Source organism: Anabrus simplex, chromosome 5 (genome assembly GCF_040414725.1).
Source record: "Anabrus simplex isolate iqAnaSimp1 chromosome 5, ASM4041472v1, whole genome shotgun sequence".
Lineage (NCBI taxonomy): Eukaryota > Metazoa > Arthropoda > Insecta > Orthoptera > Tettigoniidae > Anabrus > Anabrus simplex.
In genome coordinates this window covers 362,571,038-362,593,977 of record NC_090269.1, presented here as the reverse complement: position 1 = coordinate 362,593,977, position 22,940 = coordinate 362,571,038, and the positions used below count along the sequence as shown (strand labels likewise).

At 38.8% G+C, this 22,940-nt stretch overlaps 1 protein-coding gene across 1 annotated transcript in view; it reads left to right on the top strand.

The window, feature by feature from the left end:
- Positions 1 to 6,866, top strand: part of dmrt99B (doublesex-Mab related 99B) — a 130,544-nt gene extending 123,678 nt beyond the window's left edge. The window contains exon 4 of the mRNA XM_068227836.1: positions 6,088 to 6,866. Coding sequence (XP_068083937.1) covers positions 6,088 to 6,866 — 779 coding nt within the window. The remainder of the gene's footprint in view (positions 1 to 6,087) is intronic.
- Positions 6,867 to 22,940: the final 16,074 nt, after the last annotated feature.

Genomic DNA, 22,940 nt, shown 5'->3' with positions numbered 1-22,940 from the left:
ATGATCATAAATATGTCTCCCGTTCATGGTCATTGAACAACGGCTGCTAATTTCAGATGGCAACCAGCTATAAGACATACCCTGCACGGTTGCTAGGTAACATTGTTGGGCCATCCATCCATATCTTACATCACAGCCTGCACGGTTGCCAGGTAACATTGTCGGGCATCCATCCATACTTTACGTCACACCCTGCACGGTTGCTAGGTAACATTGTCGGGCATCCATCCTTACTTTACGTCACAGCCTGCACGGTTGCCAGGTAACATTGTCGGGCATCCATCCTTTCTTTACGTCACAGCCTGCACGGTTGCTAGGTAACATTGTCGGGCCATCCATCCATACCTTACATCACAGCCTGCACGGTTGCCAGGTAACATTGTCGGGCATCCATCCATACTTTACATCACACCCTGCACGGTTGCTAGGTAACATTGTCGGGCCATCCATCCATACCTTACATCACAGCCTGCACGGTTGCCAGGTAACATTGTCGGGCATCCATTCATACTTTACATCACACCCTGCACGGTTGCTAGGTAACATTGTCGGGCCATCCATCCATACCTTACATCACAGCCTGCACGGTTGCCAGGTAACATTGTCGGGCATCCATCCATACTTTACATCACACTCTGCACGGTTGCTAGGTAACATTGTCGGGCCATCCATCCAAACTTTACATCACAGCCTGCACGGTTGCTAGGTAACATTGTCGGCCATCCATCCATACTTTACATCACACCCTGCACGATTGCTAGGTAACATTGTCGGGCCATCCATCCATCCATACTTTACATCACAGTCTGCACGCTTGCTATGGTTACACTTCCGTCGCACATTTTGTTGCGTCACGTTGCATAGACCCCCAGCCATAAGACATATTTATATCAAGAAAGTGTTATAGGATTACCTGCCTTGGAGAAGGTCATGCGAGCTATTGGTGAATTCCTCCGTCATTTTTGTGGCAAGAACTATTCTTATCTCCTTGTGAAGCTCCTTTTCCGGGCGAGTTTTATTTTGCACACCCAGTATTTTCCTTCATTTTTGGGGTCATATTCTCGACTATTTTAAATCATTTTTAAGGACTGTAATGTCATTTTATAGGTCATTTTTCGTCAGAAACAAGGCCTTGCCGATCACCTTTACAAGCTAAAGGTTAGAACCTTAAGTCACCGAGCGAGCTGGCTGCCCAGTACGCTCGTATACAGTAGCATAAATAAGGCCAAGGTTCGTTTTCTCTCAGAACCACCCTCTGCTGCTGAGAACGTGCGTATGTAGAGCGACCTTCATCCGTTAGAAAATAAACCTAGAGGTTAAAAATTTTCTCCATTCCCCGTCGATCAGCGTAGCCTATATGAGCGGTCGATAAACTCAATATTAATCACATTAAGGCAATTTAGTGATGTTAATAATAATAATAATAATAATAATAATAATAATAATAATAATAATAATAATAATAATAATAATAATAATAATAATAAATCTATCACCACATACGCTATTAACACCCTTAGAGGGTTGGAACATAAATTATCCATTATCCGTAACCTCAACATTAAATAGGATACTGTAGCCTATACTTGTTAGCCTCATGCCTTTTCCCCACGAATTAACCTGCTACTCATTTTTGGTACAAACGGTGTGGACAACAAAGCCTTGTGCTTCTCATTTCTAATTCTTTCGACTTTCTGGCAGGGAATCAAGCACATGTCCTTTCGGGTAATCCGAGCACACCTGTTCCGTCTCGATTAAGCAGATTATTCTACTACTACTACTACTACTACTACTACTACTACTACTACTACTACTACTACTACTACTACTACTACTACTACTAGTATTACTGTCATTCAATATCGTATTAGAATTAGGTTTCCAGAGACGCTGAGATATGAAGACTCTAGATCCGGGAAGGTAGTGTGTGTGTGGCCTTAGCCTTTTTTAAAGTACGGCCAGCAGTTTAGGTTTTTATATTATGTGAAAATGGGAAATCACAGCAAGCGATCTTTAAGAATGTTACATTTTTTACGTCACACTAACTACCCTGAAGGTTTTCGGAGACGACAAGGTGCCGGAAATTCGTCCCGCAGGAGTTCTTTTACGTGCCAGTAAACCTACTGATACGAGGCTGACTTATTAGAGCACCTTCAAATAACACGGGACTGAGCCAGGATCGAACCTGCCGACTTGAGCCCAGAAAGCCAGCGCCTCAATCGTCTGAGCCACTCAGCCCGCCAATCGACCTTTTGGACTGCCAACATTGGGGCTCGAACAGAAAATAATAATAATAATAATAATAATAATAATAATAATAATAATAATAATAATAATAATAATAATAATAATAATAATAATAGACTAATATGTGTTTATCGTCCCTTCGGAATCCATTTCCGCTATGTAATGATGAACGTTCCACGCTTCATTCATGACCCAAAAATTGGTAAGACTAATTCAACGTCATAAAACTTCATACTGAAGATTACTCCTTCTGCAGGCTGTAAATCGAACTACCGATCACCGGACAGTACGTATAATAATAATAATAATAATAATAATAATAATAATAATAATAATAATAATAATAATAATAATAATAATAATAATAATAATAATAATAATAATTATTATTATTATGCAAGTAAAAACCCTATTTTACATTGTATATTAGGGCTACAGATAAAAAACTAGATTGATAGCCTACATAAAATAACTACTAAAACCTAAAACTAGGACGACTTGTTAATAAAATGGAGAATTTAGCGAACGCTTTACAACAGTAACTTTAAAAAAATAAAGCATTAAAAGGTGCTTGATACTGAACATCACACAAATTTAAGCGAATAACTAACTCATATCTACTTCTTTCAGAAATGGGACTGTCAAATAAAAGATGATAAACAGTTTGTGGCATTTGTCAGGTACAAGTGTAGGTCTTCTGGATATTGATTCTAAACCTCTCAAAATATGATCCAAAATTTCCATGTCCTGAGATAAACTGTATTAAAATATGGTCATGTGTTAATCTACTTTTCAGTTTATCTTGAATCTTCGGAAATACCGTAACAAATTCCTTGTAAGCTGACCTCTTGAGCTGGTTATCCAAAGATTATTCCATATATTCTCAGTATACGTCTTCAGTTCCTTTTTGACAAATGACATAGGGCACACTTTAACAGAGAGTCGGGGGTGGTTGCAGCTTCTTTGGCAAGTTCAGACAGTAGTCAGGTAGAGTATTAAGCAATCAGTACGCTGATCACACATGTTGTTAGACACGTGTATATTTAATGAACACTTTTTTTAATTCACTGTCAGATTTCCTAATTTATTGAGATATGTTCTGAAAGGCGCCAAACATTGTTGCAGTCGTCTCATCTTTAAGAAGACTCGTGAACAGAAAAGATACGATTAATAGTCAAGTCACAGGACGAGATTACGAATAAGATACTTGAGAGCACCAGAAGACTCGAGAAGTGCTGTCCATTAAGCTATTCGTGCTTCGTGGAGATTGCTCGTAACGACACTTCGTGAAAGCATTAAAACCCTTATGACACTTCAGCGATTGTTTCTTGAACGTCCGTGGCATAATTTGAGTTCATGAATGAATTAGTATGCGATCACAGGGAACTAGGGGAACAGCATGCCTTGGTGTGCACGTATAACAGTCAATAGAACTAATGAATGGATCGTAGACACAATTTACTGCTGGACAAGATAAACAAACAGTTCTTCTTGTGTCAAGATTCTCAGTCGTGACTTGAAGCCAAAAGAGAGCTCTGTAAGACTGTACAGTGTCTAAAACAAGACATCTCCAGTCATACTACCTAGAGAGAGTTGCCCGAGCATTGCATCTACCTCAGCAGCCGTACATTCCAAGGACACTCACTGGACAACTGGTCAGCGTGTCTAACGACGTACATCATAAATGTCAATCTCACTCAGAAAGAAACCTACGAAAACTTTTCAGATATGTAGAGCTAAAATAATAATAATAATAATAATAATAATAATAATAATAATAATAATAATAATAATAATAATAATAATAAATTTGAAAAGTGGTATAAGGGCTGGAACGAGGTCCACTGAGTCTCGGAAGGTCACTGAATAGAGGAGGGTTCGATTCTCACCTCAGCCATCATCGAAGTGGTTTTCCGTTGTTTCCTACTTCTCTTCCAGGCAAATGCCTAATTTAAGGCCACGGCCGCTTCTTTCCCTCTTCCTTGTCTGTCCGTTCCACTCTTCCCATCCGCCCCCACAATGCTCCTGTTCAGCATAGCATATGAGGCCATCTGGTCCTCCTCCCCAGTTTTTTCCTCTGACCCAAAGTCTCAAGTCTCAAGCTCCAGGAGACTGCCCTTGAGGTGGTAGAGATGGGATCCCTCGCTGAATCCTGGGGGGTAAACAGATTAAAAAAGAAAGAAAGATAATAATAATCATAATCATAATCATAATAATAATAATAATAATAATAATAATAATAATAATAATAATAATAATAATAATAATAATAATAATAATAATAATAATAATAATAATAATAATATGTCCGAATCGTTGGCTTAATGGCCGTCGCGGTATCAACACAGCTGAGCTACAATCACATCACCAACTCAACTCAACTCAACTCAACTCAACTCAACTCAACTCAACTCAACTCAACTCAACTCAACATTCTTCATATACATACTGACAATAATTCTAGATATTTCTGCTTTCCTGCAACATAGTATTACTACTAAATGCCTGGAATATTCTATAATAACATCGGAAATATTACGAGTACCTATTCTACAATTTCTTGGGACAAGTTTGTCCTTATGATACCTAACCTAAAGATATTTACAAACATCCTAGAATATTATACAACTTGTCCTTCGTACATCAATATTCCAGAGCTCATTTACATTAAAACACACAAAACACACACACACACACACACACACACACACACACACACACACACACACACACACACACGCACACACACACACATATACACACACACTGGTTTTCTCCTGTGCAACTTGGTAAACACGAACGGTTATTTGCAAGTGATAAACCTGATGTAACCTTAACCTAACTTCCCTGGAGTAATACACATATAATTAAACGTTTCCTGAATGCCTCGAACCTATGACAAATTATTTGCAACCAATAAATGTAACATAACCTATAATTCATGACCAAATATTTTCGGTTATACACATAACCTAACTTGTGCCATAGATAGGCTCTCTCCTCATCAATATCATTTCTTATCACAAATCTACAGGTGAAGATAACAAGGTTGATAATGACAGCAAATTAAGAAATTAAGGAAGTGAACTAGAAGTACCGGCTCTCATATGATTACTGTATAGAAAATGAACTGATACATCTGTTGTTTTGTCCCTTAGAACAACGATAAGCACAACCTCCAGTCCCATCTCATTGACAATGTGTCTGGATTGTGGGTCTCCAAAATACGGCCTGCGGGCTACACCCGGCTTACAAAGAATGTATAGGCTTTAATAAGGAGAAAAATAAGTTTCCTCCACACCAAAAAAAAGTCAATAATAGGTTTGTTTTCAATTTTGCGATGCAATTTCCTACAGCTTGCCTAACTCTACGAGAGACCCCTAGAAGTTCTACTGTCCCTCCAACTATAGAGTTTCTTACCTATATATAGGCGCAGGTAAAATCTTTTCTTTGTTAAGTTCATAAAATCAAAATACGCTGCAGAGGTAACGTGAGTGACCAACATTTCAAAACTATTTTATTTATCCAACGATTTTAATTAGAGCTACAATTTGAACAATTTTGGACTAAAAGATCAAGTCTTTTATTTATACCTCTCAGTAACATGGTGGTGGTGTTTGTGGGTAGACATACTAGAGTTTTAAACTGTAATCTAAACACACTGTATGGTACATTTTATTTGTTTGTTTATATTCTTTTATTTGTGGTAGAATGTCTTGATCCGGCCCTGACTGGGGCTCAAAGCTTGATTTGTGATCTACAAGGTCCAATGTTTTGGAGACTCCTGGTCTAGCTTCTCCTACTTTCACTAATTGTTCACTTTCATTGTTGTTATCACAGATGGAAAGCGGGCGCGCATATCCGTGGACGACCTGGATGACGACGAGGAGGACGATAGGGATGTTGGCGGCAAACGAAGCCGTTCTGTGACGCCGCCTCCAACTCTGCCTCTGTCCGTGTCTACGACGCCGTCTCCAGAGCTCCAAGCGCCACCCCCTGATCCAGATGTTGAGGATGATGGAGGTGAAGGCGAGCCCGAGGGAGAAAGCCCGTTACCAGAGAACTTGTCACTGCCTAAGAAGTGTATGTCGAGCCCTCACCATCCTCACCCGCAGCCTCCACAACCACCACCCTACCTGCTGTACCAGCAACAGTATCAATACCAACATTACCAGCAGCAACAGCGATCTCCTGTGGATGTTCTTCTGCGGGTGTTCCCTGGCCGCCGGAGGACGGATGTAGAGGCTCTTCTTCAGCGGTGTAAGGGCGACATCTTGAGCGCTATCGAATTGCTCAGTAGTCAGCTGCCCAATCCTCACCCCCACGATGAAGTGGGAGCCCCTAGCTCCTTGCTCCCGAAGTCAGCCTTTTCCCCCCTGGGCCCTCCGCCGCAGTTTCACCGCTACAGTCCTCAACCACAACGACGCTTCCTTGCAGCCCCGTATGCGGGTACAGGCTACCTGCCCACCGTAATACGTCCACCACCAGAGTACGCTCTCCCACTTGTGGGACCACCTCACGATCTCTACTCCAGTAGTGCAAGTTCATGTCCTGAGAAGGCCACTGCATCTTCTCCCGGCTCCGGTACTGGTTCAGACAAGACGTCTTACTCAGAGTAACATACGATGTTTGTTCCTCTGCAGAGACCACTTCTATAAAACTCGTCTTAAAGTTTGAAATTAATAATCTCTATGTGACTCAGAAGAAAGAGAATACCATTCCCTTGATCATAAAGTGAAATACAAAACAATGTGATTCTGATAGAGAATATAAAACAAATGAAGGATCAGGCGAAAATCAGGGAAGTCAAATTCCTTTAAAACTCAGAAAAAATGAAATTTTAATTCCAACACGTTACTAGATAAACAAATAAAAGTTGAAAAATCATATGCTTTTAGTAACTGAAGTTTTAAATTTAGTAAACTGAATTAAACTTGGCACGATGCCCAGTATATCACCACTAACTATATTACGACAAAAAATTAACGTAACTGTTTTTCCCTCTGATCGCTCAAATATTTATGGTCAATGAATATGTGTCCATTGCCGTCACCCATACGCTTTTAGAAAAATGTTTGTGGAACTGGTAAAATAACTAAATGAGATGGTTGTGAACATGTTTATTGTATGCATTACAATTCCAAAACATTGACTGCTGTTCATACAGGACGGTGAGAATCCACCGAGGAAACCCACCAGATAATGAAATCACGTGTTGAAAATGTGTTTTATATACTATCACAGTATTTCTCTCTTCTGTCAAATGGAGCAATATAATTTTATAGTGTTTTAAACCGCCTGCTTCCCATGCATTATCCTCTTTATTTGAATACCCTGTCTATTCGTAACGTAACTTTATTCGTAGGCCTAATTGTCACGTCATTGGATCAACAATACGGCACTACTCCATTTGATCGAAGCGACAAATGTTGAATTAGTGCTTTAAATCTTTGTTAAGTATCCTCATGTTCATACAGGTGTTGATGAGTTCGATGATGGTTATTTTCTAAGAGAAAAAGTCGATGTGATTGCCAACCCCAAAAATTAAGCGGATGGCGAGTTTGTTCGGTCAGTTACAACCACCATGCATTTTTGAAACTCCCTAATAAGTGACGTTATAGGGAACATATTCATTGACAAAACAAGTTTGTGTTGATTCATTCCACTCTCTAATCAGCTACTATAGAGTTATTCTGTATTCTGTGGGATACTTACAAATTAATTGAACTGAGAATTGTAGAATAGATTGGGATTTGAGTCTCAGGGTATCTGTATACTTAAGAACAACCGGAACCACTGTAGAAGGGAGATCAGTCAGAATGCAGTCCTAAGTAAACCAGCCTTCAATTTAATATATCGTCGTTGCGTTTCGAAATACTGCAATGTGGCAACTTTGAGGGGAAAAATACTGACCTGCAGCACATGTATCACTTAGAACTAAAATTCGTTGAGACAGTTCATGCAATACTGAACTTTAGACGACAGAACCTTTCTGATCAGAGTTCTAAGCTGAAATATCACACAGCGGTGAAATTTGGCATTGTATTTCCTTTTAAGTTACAGGTAACAGTTACGAAACCTTTCTAAAACATTCAATACCTAGAGGGTAAAATTAAGCGAGTAAAAGCATAAAAATGGACAGTATTTCGGAGCGATAAGGTCGAGAGCTGCTATAATAGTTAATCTTTATACCACCTGGTGGCGTTCATATCTCTAACCATTGATTTCTATATATTAAGGCAGACAGACCATATTTTGAGATGGAGCAGTTGGCAACTCTGTTTCTGGTTTATCTGCTGGTGGAAAGTGAAAAATTATGCGTATTTGAAGTCGCAAGGAATGTGATAATCCATTAGTCTACTTCAATATAGCCGTGGAATGTGTGTTTATTGACAGAGTTTTTTTTTTTTTGCTAATTGCTTTACGTCGCACCGACACAGATAGGTCTTATGGCGACGATGGGACAGGGAAGGACTAGGAGTGGGAAGGAAGCGGCCGTGGCCTTAATTAAGGTACAGCCCCAGAATTTGCCTGGTGTGAAAATGAGAAACCACGGAAAACCACCTTCAGGGCTGCCGACAGTGGGGTTCGAACCTACTATCTCCCGAATACTGGATACTGGCCGCATTTAAGCGACTGCAGCTATCGAGCTCGGTGACAGAGTATCGGGCACTCACTATGTGGTGACTATCAGGGAAAACAACAGTTATCTTTCTCGCTTTCTTATACAATACAGAGAACAGACAAGCGCAACCAAGAGGTTAAAAGAACTGCTGTAAGTTTAAGCTATATTCTACTAGCGATTCTTACAAGAGCAAGGTCTGTACTTGGCTGAGATTTATAGGTCTAACATGTTCGATACAACTTGCTAACTTGCTAACTGATGGCCGCACAAGAGGAAAAAGAAACACGTGTGAATAAAATACAGGCAGTAAATCTAAACACGTTAACATTTCTAGAATGGATTCCTCAAAGAAGACGAACAGGTTATATCAGTATGAATCCGGAAATTCTTAAGGCCTCAACTCTTATGTATGTTGAGATACCCGAAGTCTGGTTGGATCCTTAACTGCTCCGCTATCAGCTGTCACAGATGGCCTAGGTGTCGCTGAAGAAGTGTACAAGGGTGATACAGTTTCCTATTGCTTTCCTCATCGATCCAGAACTTGCTGTTACATATAAGTGTGCCAAGTTCACTGAAATGCATGCATCAACTAACACTATGAGTGACATTTTTATACAATTCATAACAGGGATTGGCTGCAGAAAGGATGGCATTACAAGCAGCATTGCTCATACCTCAGTCACTTCCATATTGTGAAAGACGAGGATGAGCCCGAGACAGGTCAATGAACGTAACAGACTTGCTCTAGTCCATACCAGAAGCCATAGTGCATTGTAAACACAAGGAATCGCCAGCAAAGGTATCCTTAACTTGTAACCCCATGGAAAACATACTCCAATATTCCTGGTAAAGAGCATATTTTCTGACAGAATCAATAATTGGCAAACGGGAAATTCAAACAAGGGGATGCGCAGCCTAGAAGGCAAAGGAGCACTTAGTTCATCTGTAAGGACGAGGGTTCGATTTCCCGTTAGGAATTCGAAAGATTTAAGAAACGAGATATCTACTTCTGAAGCGGCATATAGCACTGAGGTTCACTCAGCCTACATATAAAATGAGTACCCCGTTAATTTGTGGAGGCAAGGGCGGCCAGGGTAGAGCTAACCACTCTACTCCACCAAGTGCCGATGTTACTGATAGTGGAAGCATTTATTTTTCACCTCTCCCGGAGCCTTCATAGCTTGTACGGAGTTGGCTTCGCTTTACTTTGCTCTTCAATTCATACAACATTTTTCAGCCCAGGCAACACGCATATTACCGAAATATAACCCTTTTGACAGGATTCATTTGGCATAATACGTAGGCCTATCTCTGTCTAGTAGCCTACATTATATAACGACTATTTTATTTAAATTGAAACCAAACCAAATATCTTGGCAATACAGCCCAGATGTGCCTTGGATTACAAGCCGACCACTGTTGAACCCGAACGCCTTCCGATTTAAAGGTGAAGCGTGGTCAACGAGACGAATCCCCTCGGCCGTTACTTTGGTTCTCTAGGATGAGCCGACTATTCTACCTACAGATAACTCCTCAATTGAAGAGCGTCTCTTCAAACGGTGCTATTTCCACTTCTAGAAAATAAATCAGTATTTCGTCCACGTACTTTACAGCAGTTGAATATTATCGATTACCATGAGCAATCCAGACCAGAAAAATGTAATTCCTTAAAAGTTGCACCAAACCCGATCATAGGTACGTTCCATGTGCCATTTATTTTGCGTTTCTTACGATTTTCTAAAACTTTCTTAAGGTGGAAATAACACCTTTCCAACAGACACTCCTAAATATATTGTTCTCACGTAGGCTGGGTGAACTTCGAACAAGCCCTCAGATCCAGGTGAAGATCGCTGACCTGGTATGGAATAAAACCCGGGAACTACGGTAAGAAGCTGACTATATCAAAAGGCTGGTTTACTTAAAATAAAATAAAATAAAATAAAATAAAATAAAATAAAATAAAATAAAATAAAATAAAATAAAATAAAATAAAAGAAGGTTAGTTTGAACATTACATTAAAAACAAATCTGACAAATATTGACAGGAACAAAGTCAAACTTCAGGATTTATTGAGTTTTCGGTTAATAGGTTCATGCGTTTTCGTAACGGAGTTCTGATCTATACTGACTCAATTACAACTCTAAAATCAGGTGACAAATTTTCTTGTAATTTATATGTACACACTTTAATATTTCCTATTATTTCGAGTATTTCATAATATATAGTTTCTTGTTTTTTATTTTTAGTAGATCTTCTACTTCTGACACATGTCATCTTTGATAGAGATTATGTTTGGCTATATCCTTCGAAATAATTTGAATTCTGTCAAAAATATGATTTATCTTTCTTCTGGAGACTTCTTAAGAGGAAAATGTTAAATATAGAAGTGGTCTCTGACAAAACAAGAGGACTGCATACTTCGGATTAAAATAAGCGTGAATTTTGTGTAATAATGCACTATCTCGAACTTCTTCACTGTGGTTTGCCTCGCAGAAGAGATAGTAAAGTGTGTCTGTGTGTGTGTGTGTCTTATCAACGAAGGTACTGCAGTGCTAGAATCGATGCAGACTGGATTCCTTCGATATGTACATATATTACGTACGACATGTATAATACATGAAAATGACAAAACAAATTACTCAAAACTTGCAAAGAACTCCATTATCTCATGGCTGTATTGACATTTTATGTTATAGTGCAGTTTGAAAATAGTGATGTACAACTCAACAAATTTTATTTATAATTTGCTCTCCCCTGATCCTCTCCACTGAACAAGACTGGTACTGCTTCCTTCCCCTTTCCCCACTTAAAAATACATATCTGATGGCTCTTGGTCAACTTTATCTTTCCTCGTGGCGGTATACTTCCATTTTATTATCTGCTCGACTGTTCTTATTTCCTCTTCATGAACTAAAACATATGTCTTCGTTGTTAATTCACTTAAACGTTATTGCCATTAAAATAAATTAATGTAAGATATCGTTGTTGCGCTTCGAAATTCCGTGATGTGACAATGGTGAGGGGAGAAATACTGGCCCGCAGCACATATGTCACTTACTGTAGAACGAACATTCGTTGAGACAGTTCATGCAATACTCAATCTTAAATGACAGAACCTTTCTGGTCAGAGTTCTAAACTGAAATATTATCACATAGAGGTTTTTCTAGGCACAACGACGATATGCTGAAAGGTGAAAGGTACATAAATGTGCCCGTTGTTTGCTGATTTTATTTACATTCGCGTGGGATAAAAATCCAGGGACAACTAGACAGTTAAACATGTATTACTGGCGTACTATCCTCTTCAACGAGCAGCACATCAACTGGATCAGGTCCACGTCACCTACCGAGTTCTGAAGGGAACGTTGTTGCCACTTTCTCTTATATGCTGATGTGATCGAGCTGTTATTAACCAGAAATCTAAATAGATACGATGGACTACAAGCAGCAGTTGTTGTAAATACCTCTATAAACTACTCAGTGACCCTGAAATATGACAACGTCACTCCACGTAGAGTAGACATGCAGCAGCTTATTGGTGTGTCCAGGAGAAACAGGTTCTGCTAGTCCGCTAACGTTGTCGCTTGCCGTTACCAAAGGCCTGCCGGTCGTTTAACGAGGATAGTGCGCCGCCAACTGCATCGGTGAAAAAGAATTACTATATTTTAACCCATTATCTAGCTAGACCATGCTAACTGGGGGTGAAAACTTAGACCAAATCTTCTTTGTCGTCGGTGAAGAAACAATACCCTTATCTTGCAATGCTGTTCCTATTCATTATTTTCCTTAAGACTGGTCACGCTTCTCAGCCACATATGGATATACAGACCATCAGAACAACGTCCGTTGTGTTCATTATCCTTTGCGAAGATGTATAGGAAACTGAACCTTAAATACAGTATACTGTAGGAGTGTGTAAATACCTACACTGCGGTGCGGTAAGCTCCATTGCACACATGCACAGGAAAATGAACACAAAGAAAATTGTTATGATGGACTGTATCGACGAATTTCTTTTAAGAACTCATATGTCCCAATACTCTTCCTAACCATTATATTCCTTAAGACTCGTCACACCTCTCAGCTACACATTTATATGCAGCCCATCAGAATAATTTTCATTGTGTTCATTTTCCTGCGCTAATGTGTAAAGGATAATGAACCTTAAATGCATTATACTGTAGGAGTGTGTAAATGCGTTATTCAAACAATATCCCTACAATACAGTATGAAAGGCCCATTTTCCTTTACGCATTGGCATAGGAAAATGAACACAGCGAAAATTATTCTGCTGGACTGCATACAGATATGTGGCTGGGAGGCGTGACCAGTCTTAAGGAAAATAATGGATAGTAAGAGCATTATGACATACGATTTTTTGTTTCTTCAACGACATTATATTGAAATGCAGTTAGTTATGTAGCTGTTTAACTAGAGTTTGAACTTTGATCTATTTCTAAAGCATATATTTACAAACAATTGAATTCTATTTTCACAGTTGACGGAAGCTTAGTTTCAAACGTACCTTACCAAGAAATGCAATATTTATACATAGATTACCGATGCCATATCGCAGGAACATTTCTCATTTGTGTTCATATCGAAATCTTAATTTTATAGTGTGATAAAATCAATATAGCCATGAGTGTTACTGTTATTCTAGTGGTTTCTATGAGAGAACAAACTAATTTTACGGCTCATTCAGTGCAGCTGATGTGCAACAGTGGACACTATAAAGTGAAATGTGCTGTTCAGCTTTATCATGAACCAAGGACACCATTATAAATGGATGTCTAGCTACGAAAAACGAGAAGAAACTTTGCTCTAAGCGTCTATACGACTAGCCTTAAAGCTGTGTATTACACATTAGGCCTGAAGTCTGGGGTATTTTGATGTGATTCATAAAAAAAACTCTCAAGTTCGTTGTAAGGTGTTCCATGAGTGATAAGGACAAGGTTATTGTAGACATAGTGGAATATATAAATAAATAAATAAATAAATATATATATAATATCATCACTCTTGTATATTGTACAGTGAAATATTCACGTCAGATGTTGGACGTTATTCATTGAAATGTTGACGTCTCAAATATATTATTGAGTAGAATATTATGAATGTTAATAGAGAAAATAAAATCTATTAGAGTGTAAGGTTTTCATTGTTTATGATTTGCTTAATCTCACCCAGTACATCCTTTATTAGAACCAGAAGGTAAATGACTGAGAGAATGAATAAATAAACGATACCGAAGAATAAATTAGTGTGATATTTCCAAAGCTTTAGGTTTGCAGAAACGAAAATAACATACAGTATACATACAAAGTTAGTTTGCAGCGTGGATGTGTCAGCCGTAGCCACCTAAAATTGGTCCATTCATGCATGATGCTTAGCGTCAATGACGATTTACATCCGTAGAATTCTATCCTTATACCTGTTACCATTCCATCCCTAAGTAAGTCATTTTAAAATTCACTTCGTTTAGTGATTCATCAGCTTTTACCAAATCGATGGCTTACTTTTAAAACCTCGTATGTCCCAATGCCCTTCTGACCCATTATATCCCCTAAGACTGGTCACGCCTCCCAGCGTCATATTTATATGCAGGCCATCAAAATAATGTTCGTTCTGTTCATTTTCCTGTGCTAAAGTGTGAAGGAAAATGGACCTTAAATACATTATACTGTTTGAGTGGGTGAATTCGCCAAGCAAACAACATCCCTACAACGGTATGGTAAGGTCCTTTTTCCTTTAATCGCTAGCACAGGAAAATGAACACAACGAAAATTATTCTGTTGGACTGAATATAAATATGTGGATGGGAGGCGTGACCATTCTTAAGATAAATAATGAAGAGGAAGAGCATTGGGACATACGAGGTTTTAAAAGAAAGCCATCGAAATGTAACAACGTATCCCGTTGTCTCTTACTTTGTATAGGCTAGTAGTTGAAGGGTCGTCAAAATATGCTTCTTGAATAATGGGATGTGATAATTCACTATCTCAGTTAGACTTCACAATAAACAGAGACTATTAACAAATGCATTGAATGTGTGGTGTTAGAAATACTTCAATAATTATTAGACAGATTTCACATATTTATAACTTGTTTAAATGATCTAATTAGAACAATTCCTATTCGCATTTCCTGATAATAAATGACGGCCATATTCACGGCAGCAAGCCCTTTAAGTAGATAATGAATTTCCCTATATAAGTGAAGTGAATAATAATAATAATAACAACAATAAAGTAATAATGTAATCATAATATATCATCGTTGCCGGGACAAAACCTCCTATGTGATAATATTTTTGGAGATATACTGACCCGCAGCACATACATTATGAAGAGCGAGAATGCCTTGACAATATTCACACAATATTGCACCTTAGATGACAGAACCTTACCAGCCAAAGATCTAAGCTAAAATATTTCACATAAGAGGTTTGTCCCGGCAGCGACGATATGTTGAACATCTCTTCATATACCATAGATCTCAGCCAGAGTGACGGAATTTTGCTATTAAGAGAAGATGGGTAAGTTTATGATGACATGTCTTCCAAATGTGGCCTCGCCGGAGAAAACAATGGACGACGGGCGACAAATAAGTGAGTATGGTAGTGGCAACGTACACACCAGTATTTCAGTACCAAAATATTGTGAACCTTACTGGTCGTGAGTTCCAATTACAAAGTTGTTACTTATATGTGAAACATCAACTAGAACATTATTAATATAATTTTCCAGTGACAAACAGGTCAGATTAAAAACATTATGAAGCATAACATAACCAATATTAAATCACAATATAACGCTTAAAACAATTATTAGAACAGGATATTTCACTTAGGATATAATAAATTAATTAATATAATTAACAAAGTTTGCACTAATTTTACCCATGTTTTACCAATATTGCAACACAATACTAGTGAATACTTATTAGCCCACCTGGTGGCTATGATCGTTAAGGCGTTGAAGTCTAAAATGTCTGACATTGTGGTTACCCGGTTCGAGTCCCGTTGGTCGAAAACATTTTCACCATCAGAATGTTGTCGGCAGGGTAGGGGCGGTGGTGATATAAAATGTCGAATCACTAGATTGTATGCCAAAAGCTTGGATTGCATTACAAACCTCTCCGCAGTGCTCGTATGGAGTGAGGGCATTTGACGCTGTTGATGGTGAATTCGTCTGTCGGATGGGGACGATAAGCTTTGAGCAGACCCCTTCGTGCTATTCGATAGAAGTAGGCTATGTGCCGGCACGGGTTTGACCTTCTCACTTCCTACTATCTTATATCACGTCATTCATTTCATCTCATTAACTCCTCTGATGAAGTTGACGTCAGGGAGGGCATCCGGTCATAAAAACGCCACGACAGATTCATCTCACCTCATACCCGACCTGGTAAAAAAACGGGACAGGGGTTGGACAAATAAAATAAAATAATACTTGATATTGCACCCGCTCACTTCCTGGGTCCCAGACTAGCATTTATCTCAGGGGTGATCAGTTCGAAAACGATAAAAAAATTTTTATATAAAGAAAATCAAATTATATATCGGCGCATCAAATGAACACAGGGGTGAACGGGGCATGCAAATTAAGGTTACGGGGGACGACTCATTCATGGATACAAAATTTTGACTCCACAATAGGACTGGGAAGTGACAACTTAAATTCCATGGGCATACTGGACTAACTACAATAAAAGGATATGGAAACTGTTTCCTATTGAAATTGCAATGAGAAGCAATTTATTCACTTACTAGCAAATGTACCCGTGCTTCGCTACAGTATTCTGCATTGTATACGAATATTGAAGTAAATACTGTACATGCAGTAAATAAGATTGTTTTAAAATAGCATGTCTCTTAGCGTTATCCGAGAAACAATATGGAGAGGTCCCCATACGTTGTTTCCAGTGTAAAGTGCTTGTTACGGATTTGTGATGATAACGACAGGCTCACTTGCCTACTGCCATTCACAATCGAGTTGGGAAGTTTACATTATAATTGCAGGCCCCATTGCCTACTGCGCGGTCACAATCGATTTGGGGAGTTTCCGTTACAATGGCAGCCCACCTTTCCTACTTCCAGACATATTACAAAATGAGGAGTTTTTATTATAATGGCAAAAAACTTCCCTACAACCAGTCAAAATTGAGTTGTGCAGTTATCATTATAATGATAGGCCCCTTTTCCAACTGCCAGCCAGCTTCCTGCCCGTCACACAAAGTTGATGAGTTTCCATCAAAATAGCAGGCCAGTATGCCTAATGCCAGTCATATTTTGGATGGGTACATCTGTTTATAACTGCGGGAACGCTTGCCTACAGCCAAAGACCGTATGCTGCATGCTCCCTTGCCTTCTTGAAAGTCAAATCGAGAAGTGAATTATTCATTACAATGGTAGGCCTGCCTCATTAATGCCAGTTACACAGGAATTGGAGAAGGACTACATTCCTACTGCCAGTCATAGTCGGTGTGCGGAGTACTGATTACAATAGCAGACACACCCTTTCTCGGTCGCTACAAAATCGACATCAGTGAATATATATAGTTCGACATACGAAAGTATGTGCTTGTTTACAATATTGCAGACCTTCGTTTACAGATTAACTGCTTCTAAACGGTACATCATATCGAGAAAGGATTGTACTATAAGACGCCGGATTTAGCGGCCTAAATTGCTGGTCTTATGATATCTCATCTATTCATGGGTCAGATTGAGTTAGAAACTTGGAATAGGGTAAAATTTGTGTAAGATTAGCTTTTCGGATAATTAAGTGGCAGCTACATACATAGCATTTGGCTCACATATGCCTACTGGGTGGACCAATTTTCGTGTAGAGTATGATGATTCTATCTTTCTTCTAAGTGATGGAAGGTATGAATTATGTATGTGAAAAGTACAACTTTACTTAACATCGAGAAATAGAGAAAAATCAAACGTAAAATGGATATAAATACGGCAAAAAGTCGTAAGACCAAGGTGGTAGATCACTCCAAATTTAACGGGGATTGTGCCATCCGTTATGTGATAATACTTCCCGAAGGTCTGCACCATCATTAAAATTGCCTCCATATTTCGATATTCTTCGGGATAGAAAGGGAAAAATTTAAAGCTCTTGGAAGTTTTCCGCCCGTTACAGGATAAAAAGTAAAATTTTGCCAAATTTCAGTTCTCTTTCTCGACTGGCAATCTGGGTTTTCGGTGAGAAGTGTAAAAAGTAGGACTTTCAAGAAACTAAACCAAAAAATATGCAGATGATCATTTCGACAAAATAGTCAATGTACAGGCACACAGTAGTTACGATTTTATTTACATAGATAAATAAGGAACCTGCTCCACGTACAACACCTTGTGGGCTATATCCACTGGACTTAACCGGAAAAACGGACCGTTTATGATATCTCCCTTATTAATCCTCCTGCAAAAAAATGCACATGAAAAAAAATTTAGAGATGGAATTCCATCACGTTTGGTCGATTTCCAGTCAGGTTGGTCTTGTACTGTATATATTGTGTAAGAGTAAAATCACCATTTCGGTTCCCTATAAACCGCCAGTCCATTCCGGGAAAATAAAATGTTATTGACGATTAACACGTAGCGTTTGACAGGTGGGTGTTAATGTAAAGTTTGACTCAAATATCTTCAGTAGTTTTCAAGTTGTAAAACATACGCTTTACACGCACCCGCTCTTGAGTTAAGTCCGGTGGGACTTGTACCGGAAAACGGTCCGTTAATGATATCTCCCTTATTAATCCTCGTATTGAAATGATGCACATGAGGAAAAAGGCTTAGAAATAAATTTCCATTAAGGCAGGTAAATTTACATTAAATTTGGCTGGCTATATTTTGTGAGAATGCAAAATGACGGTTTCGGTTTCGTATAATCCCCCAGTCAATTCAGGGATTTAGAAACAATATTTGCCCTAAAACCTACAAAAGGACAGGTGGATTCTAAATATCAAGTTTGGTGGAAATATATCCAGTAGTTTCCAAGTTATAGACAAACAGGCAAACAAACAAACAGACAGACACCAAAACTGAATATATGCAGATGGTCATTATTACACCTGAAACGGATAACTGTACGGAAATTTCGACAAAATTATCAATGTACAGACACACTCTAGAAGTGCAGACCTTTATTTCGATAGTTACTGCTTTGTAACTGTACGACGTATCTACAAACGGACTTCACCATCAGACGCCCCTTTCAGTGGTCTACATGGCTGGTCCTATGACATCTTCTCGTATCTCCTATATTCATGTATTAGATTGAGTTAGAGTCATTGAATGGGGTGAAATCTTGTACAGTTTTTGGATGCTACTTTATATTTTTGATTCTCATGTGACAGCTAGAATCATAAAATTTGGCTATAACATTGCCAATGGTCATGTCAATGTGCGTGCCGAATTTCATGATTCTACCTTTCCTATAAGTGTGCCAAATGATAACATATACGTATAAAAGTACAAAATCAACTTGTATTTAATGTATTAGGGATAGAAATACGACGAAAAGTCATAGGACAAAAGTTGTAGATCTCTCCAAAATGAAACGGCATTTGCTTTGTGACTTGTGATACGACTTACTGATTAGCCACCAATTACCCCGAAACGAAGGTCTGCACCGCCGTTAAAATTGCATCCATATTTCGGAATTTTCCTGGGCCAAAAGTTATACATTTGCATAGCTTAGAATATTTCCTCAATGGAAAGAGTGTACAGCATTCGGGATTAGCACTCGCATACATACGTGGTAATTAAGGAAGAAAATAATACAGTTTAGTAAGTTGAAATTAATAGAAAATGGATTATAACTGAGGACATCCGGATGACGATAAATATATAAATACCAAGTGAATGTATTGGAAAATCAAATGCTCCCCAATAAATTATGCCGGTGTGAGTTATGGATATAAGAAACCGGTAATCGGAGAGAAATTTAGGCGCAGGGATTCTTAGGTAATCAGATAAGAAGATGAATATTTGTGTTATTACTTAAGCTATTCGAGGACGGTTATAACCTCCAATGATATTCCACCAATATCCCGCAGAATGGCCGATTGACGACTCTCTTGCTTTCTACCCAAGGAACAAGCACGAATTTAAAGGAATGATGAGGAAAATGGCAATACGTTACTTCCCTGCTGACAAGCAGTCAGAGACGTTGCCATGGTAACCCATATATTCGTTATCGCTCTGTCGGTCACTCAATGCCGAGCATGGTATCGGCAGAAAATAGTAAATTTCTCCGTCATTTGAAGAGTAAGGTAAATTATGAACATAACGAAAGTTAAAATCACAGGAATAGAACCAGCTTTTGGGTGGTTAGGCCGTGTGCATTATGCAGAGTTTCGATATAACGAAAGTTGTTTATGATGAAGAGACCTTTCACATACGGTCGACAGAGTTTGCAGAAAATCAATAGAATAAGAGAAAATGGAGGAAAACCGTTGTGGGTTTCCTATAAAACCCCCGTCTTTTCAAAGATTTTGAAATGATATTCATATTGAAACCTTCCCCGGGGTGAGTATCCTCTAAATATGATGTTTGGTTGAGATCTATCCAGCCCTTTCGACGTGATGGTGGAACAAACAAACATTTTTTTTTATTTTGCTAGTTGCTTTACGTCGCACCGACACAGATAGGTCTTATGGCGACGATGGGACAGGGAAGGGACAGGAGTTGGAAGGAATCGACCGTGGCCTTAATTAAGGTACAGCCCCAGCATTTGCCTGGTGTGAAAATGGGAAACCACAGAAAACCATTTTCAGGGCTGCCGACAGTGGGGTTCGAACCTACTATCTCCCGAATACTGGATACTGGCCGCACTTAAGCCAAACAAACAAACAAACAGACAAACAGAAACGAACAACTTTATTTATACGATTATTTTTATACCACCCCCCTCGCCCCCCGCCCATGTGGGTGCTAGGGGTGTCTTACCCTCACGCGGTTTGTCTCCTGATACTAATTAATACGTGTACCACGTTTGGTGAAATTGCTCCAGTGGTTTAGGAGGAGATGTGTCATATACACACCCACACCCACACACCCACTCACACACATACATCAATTTTTATATATAGTAAGAAGAAGATGATAACATTTTTATATGTAGTTTTTCGATTAATTTTATATCTCACCCCCTTCGCTCCCCACTTGGATTTGCAAAAAAATCCGGAGTAATACTATTCATCCCAGAGACCATGAAATCTATGGATTCGAAACTGTTTTTAATTATTTCTATATCTCACCCCCCCCCCTTTGCTCCCCACCTAAAAGGGGGCTGGACTTAAAAAAATTCTAGAGTATTACTTTTCAACTCAGTGACTCCGAAAACTATGAATTCGACACTATTCTCGATTATTGTTGTAACTACTAGGGATGGCTTAACCCCCACAGTGCTCGTCTCCCAATAGTTAGTGATACGTGTACCAAGTTTGTTGAAATTGCTCTAGTGGTTTAGTTGGAGATGTGTCATTTACACACACACTTCCATTTCTATATATAGTAAGATTTTTACACTCGTACTTCACCCCCTTTCCATTCCCGCCCAAAGGAGTCCTATGAGTGCCTTACACAACAGTATATTTTTTTCCAGATATTAAGTCTTATTTATACCAATTTTGGTTGACAGCTATGACCAAACTTACATGCATAATCGCACTGCTCTAGAATCCTGGAGCTGACGTTGCCATGGTTACGGCAGTTCATTTCTTTATCCGATTCCTAGAACAGGGGTAGTTTGGTGCCAATATCTCCGTAACGGTTGGTTTTAGGGCCTTAAAACATCGTTTTCGGGCCCGTAGGGCTCACCGAGTTTTGTTCTTTGCGTCAAGAGGATTAAATTGAGCTTTGTCTCGTCCTTATACGACAAATTCGATATTTTGCCTATAATAGTATAAGATAAAATGGAGGAAAACCGTTTTTCCTATAAAACCCCCGTCTTTTCAAAGATTTTAAAATGATATGCATACCGAAACCTTCCCCGGGGTCAGTATACTCTAAATATGAAGTTTGGTTGAGATCTATCCAGCCGTTTCGACGTGATGGTGGAACAGACAAACAGACAAACAGACACGAACAACTTTATTTATAAGATTTTGCATACTACACATGATGTGGGACACTGCCATCCTGAAAAATAAATGACATACTACTTGGATTTACCTCACTACTCTGGTAGTGTAAAACATCTGGTGAATTCGCCCCAATTGGTTACTGGGGATCAAATTCACATCCGTATGAGTGGACGTTTCACCGCTGGAGATCTTCTTTCGGAGACGAAGGCATGACAGTAACTTTTTACCGTCATCTCCTCGTTCCGTTTGGACATGAGACACTTCCGGTATGTACATTCTGGTGAGCCGGACACCCACCGTGGAAATGTTATCGCCTCGAAAAACGGGAATTTATATTACGGACAAACTCTAGCCTATTATTTCCAGATTCACAAACACGCTAGGTAGAGTTAATTAACTCAAAGCCTATTTTAATATTTACACTTTTCAATACGACAAAACGTACGGAAAGGTTCATTACTATGCTCTGACCATGAAGACATGTGCCGTCCGTGGGTTATTTACGTATCTACCGCTAACAATCTCCCCATGAAAACCCAACATCTGGTTCTGAGCAGTTCGACACAGGACGACTGTCCCTATCATATCCTCCTATGATTATTAAATAATATCATTACCATTCTTTATCTGATCATTATCATATTCTGTGACTACCATCAATTAATTTATTATTATCATTAATTTCAATTATAATCCTATATTTGATTATTATCATTTGTCATCCGGGATGATTATATGCCAACCCTTGCCGACGTTTCAAACGAAGGGTCGTTCTTCCTCGTAATTTATCCGCACAATTTAATGATCAGTTTCCTAATAAATTATTATTATTATTATTATTATTATTATTATTATTATTATATTCGTAACCATGAATCATCGCCCATTAAATATCTTAACTTCCTTTCATCATAATTATTATTCTTAAATTACTATTGCAAGTTCTTCATCTTCTGCTTCTTCAAC